Source organism: Halyomorpha halys, unplaced genomic scaffold, assembly GCF_000696795.3.
Source record: "Halyomorpha halys isolate HHAL.00 unplaced genomic scaffold, Hhal_1.1 Scaffold1162.1, whole genome shotgun sequence".
Lineage (NCBI taxonomy): Eukaryota > Metazoa > Arthropoda > Insecta > Hemiptera > Pentatomidae > Halyomorpha > Halyomorpha halys.
Genome location: NW_027112958.1, coordinates 12,505 through 13,947, shown reverse-complemented (window position 1 = coordinate 13,947; position 1,443 = coordinate 12,505). Strand labels below are relative to the sequence as shown.

General features: G+C 27.9%; 1 protein-coding gene across 1 annotated transcript in view; it reads right to left on the bottom strand.

Annotated features, from left to right (window-relative positions):
• LOC106688603 (galactose mutarotase) overlaps nucleotides 1–1,443 on the bottom strand; it is a 29,240-nt gene that overhangs the window by 23,945 nt on the left and 3,852 nt on the right. Inside the window, exon 2 of the mRNA XM_014433143.2 lies at nucleotides 511–751. Within this exon, the coding sequence (XP_014288629.1) occupies nucleotides 511–750 (240 nt within the window). The 5' untranslated portion in view covers nucleotide 751. The remainder of the gene's footprint in view (nucleotides 1–510; nucleotides 752–1,443) is intronic.

The following is a 1,443-nucleotide window of genomic DNA, read 5'->3' as shown; positions in this document are numbered from 1 at the left end:
ATCCATTAAATTTCACAGTCAAAAATATTTTTCATTTTACCACTATCATACACTTTTATTACATCATACACGAAACGTTGGACGTGTAAAAACAATAAAAGTTTTGAGACTATAATTTGGATAATGTTTTGAATTATTTAGTAAATAATACATAAAGTATTTTTAAAATTGATGTGGATCTAAAAATGTATTAAGCTAATTTATTAATAATATTGTTAATTGTTAAAAATCATATGTATAATTAAAGCTGTTAGTGATAGATTGTCCTTGAGGATGGGACAAATTGGCCGAAACGTCGGACTTATAAAGAAATATAGATTGTTTGGAGACTAAAATTGGATAAAATTTATTTCATTTAAACAATAATTACCAGTCTCAAGAAAGTGTAAAAATCAATATAACTGTTTAGCATAATATAAAAAAAATTCAAGAAGGAATTGGTACTTTGAAAGCCTATCTGAATTACAATTTATCATTAGGGTTAAAGATATATGAGATGTTTCGGCATACTCTATAGAAGCCGTAGGAATCCTTTATAATTTGTCCAATGTCATGTTCTTCAGGCGGCGGAGGTTCAAAAATTTCGTAAGATGGCTCTTTATGAAAGAAATCCTCTTCCTCAATTTCTTCTTCCGATTCTTCCAGTATTTCATAAGAAGACGTTTGGATATTCCAGTTTTCCGATCTCTGAGTTATTGGTATATCAGAAGTAGCTCTGACGTCACCGGCATTTTGTTTTGTTAGTGCCATCCTGGAAACAGGAAAATGTTAGTTCAATCGATTTTTAAAATGCCGCTTTGACCTTAAACTGTCTGCCATGTTACCTCCAGATTGGAGTAACTAGGTAGAGTAACTACAGGATTGGAGTAACTAGATAGAGTAACTACAGGATTGAAGTAACTAGGTAGAGTAACTACAGGATTGGAGTAACTATAGGAATATCTAGAGAGAGAAAAACACTTTATTAAAAATTTTTTGGTGGTCCACTTCATTACTTAAGACTAGTGAAGCATAATTGTTTTGTAATCCTATTAATATAAATAGTCGCAGCATAATATTTTTTTTAAATTGCCACATTATAAAAATGTCTGCAATATATACTAAAGTTATTAATGATTTATTTTTTTCCTTTTTAATATTTATTATTTTACAGATTTTAATTTTTTAAATATGTTTAATATTTCTATTATTTCTATTCTACAAATTTTCTTTCCTTTTTTTCCATCACACATGAAAGTAAATTTAAGTTAAAAGTATAAAAATTATATAACCATTTAAAAAAAGTAAAAAGATATGTAAATAAATAAAACCCAACATGGTCGTCCCCATTTACAATCTCTTAATGTCAAAAAAAAAATACTCTAACACATGCATAAAAGATTAAAATAAAATAAATATGTCTTAATAATTGTCTTAGGGATAATTCTTGCTTGTGGCACGCTT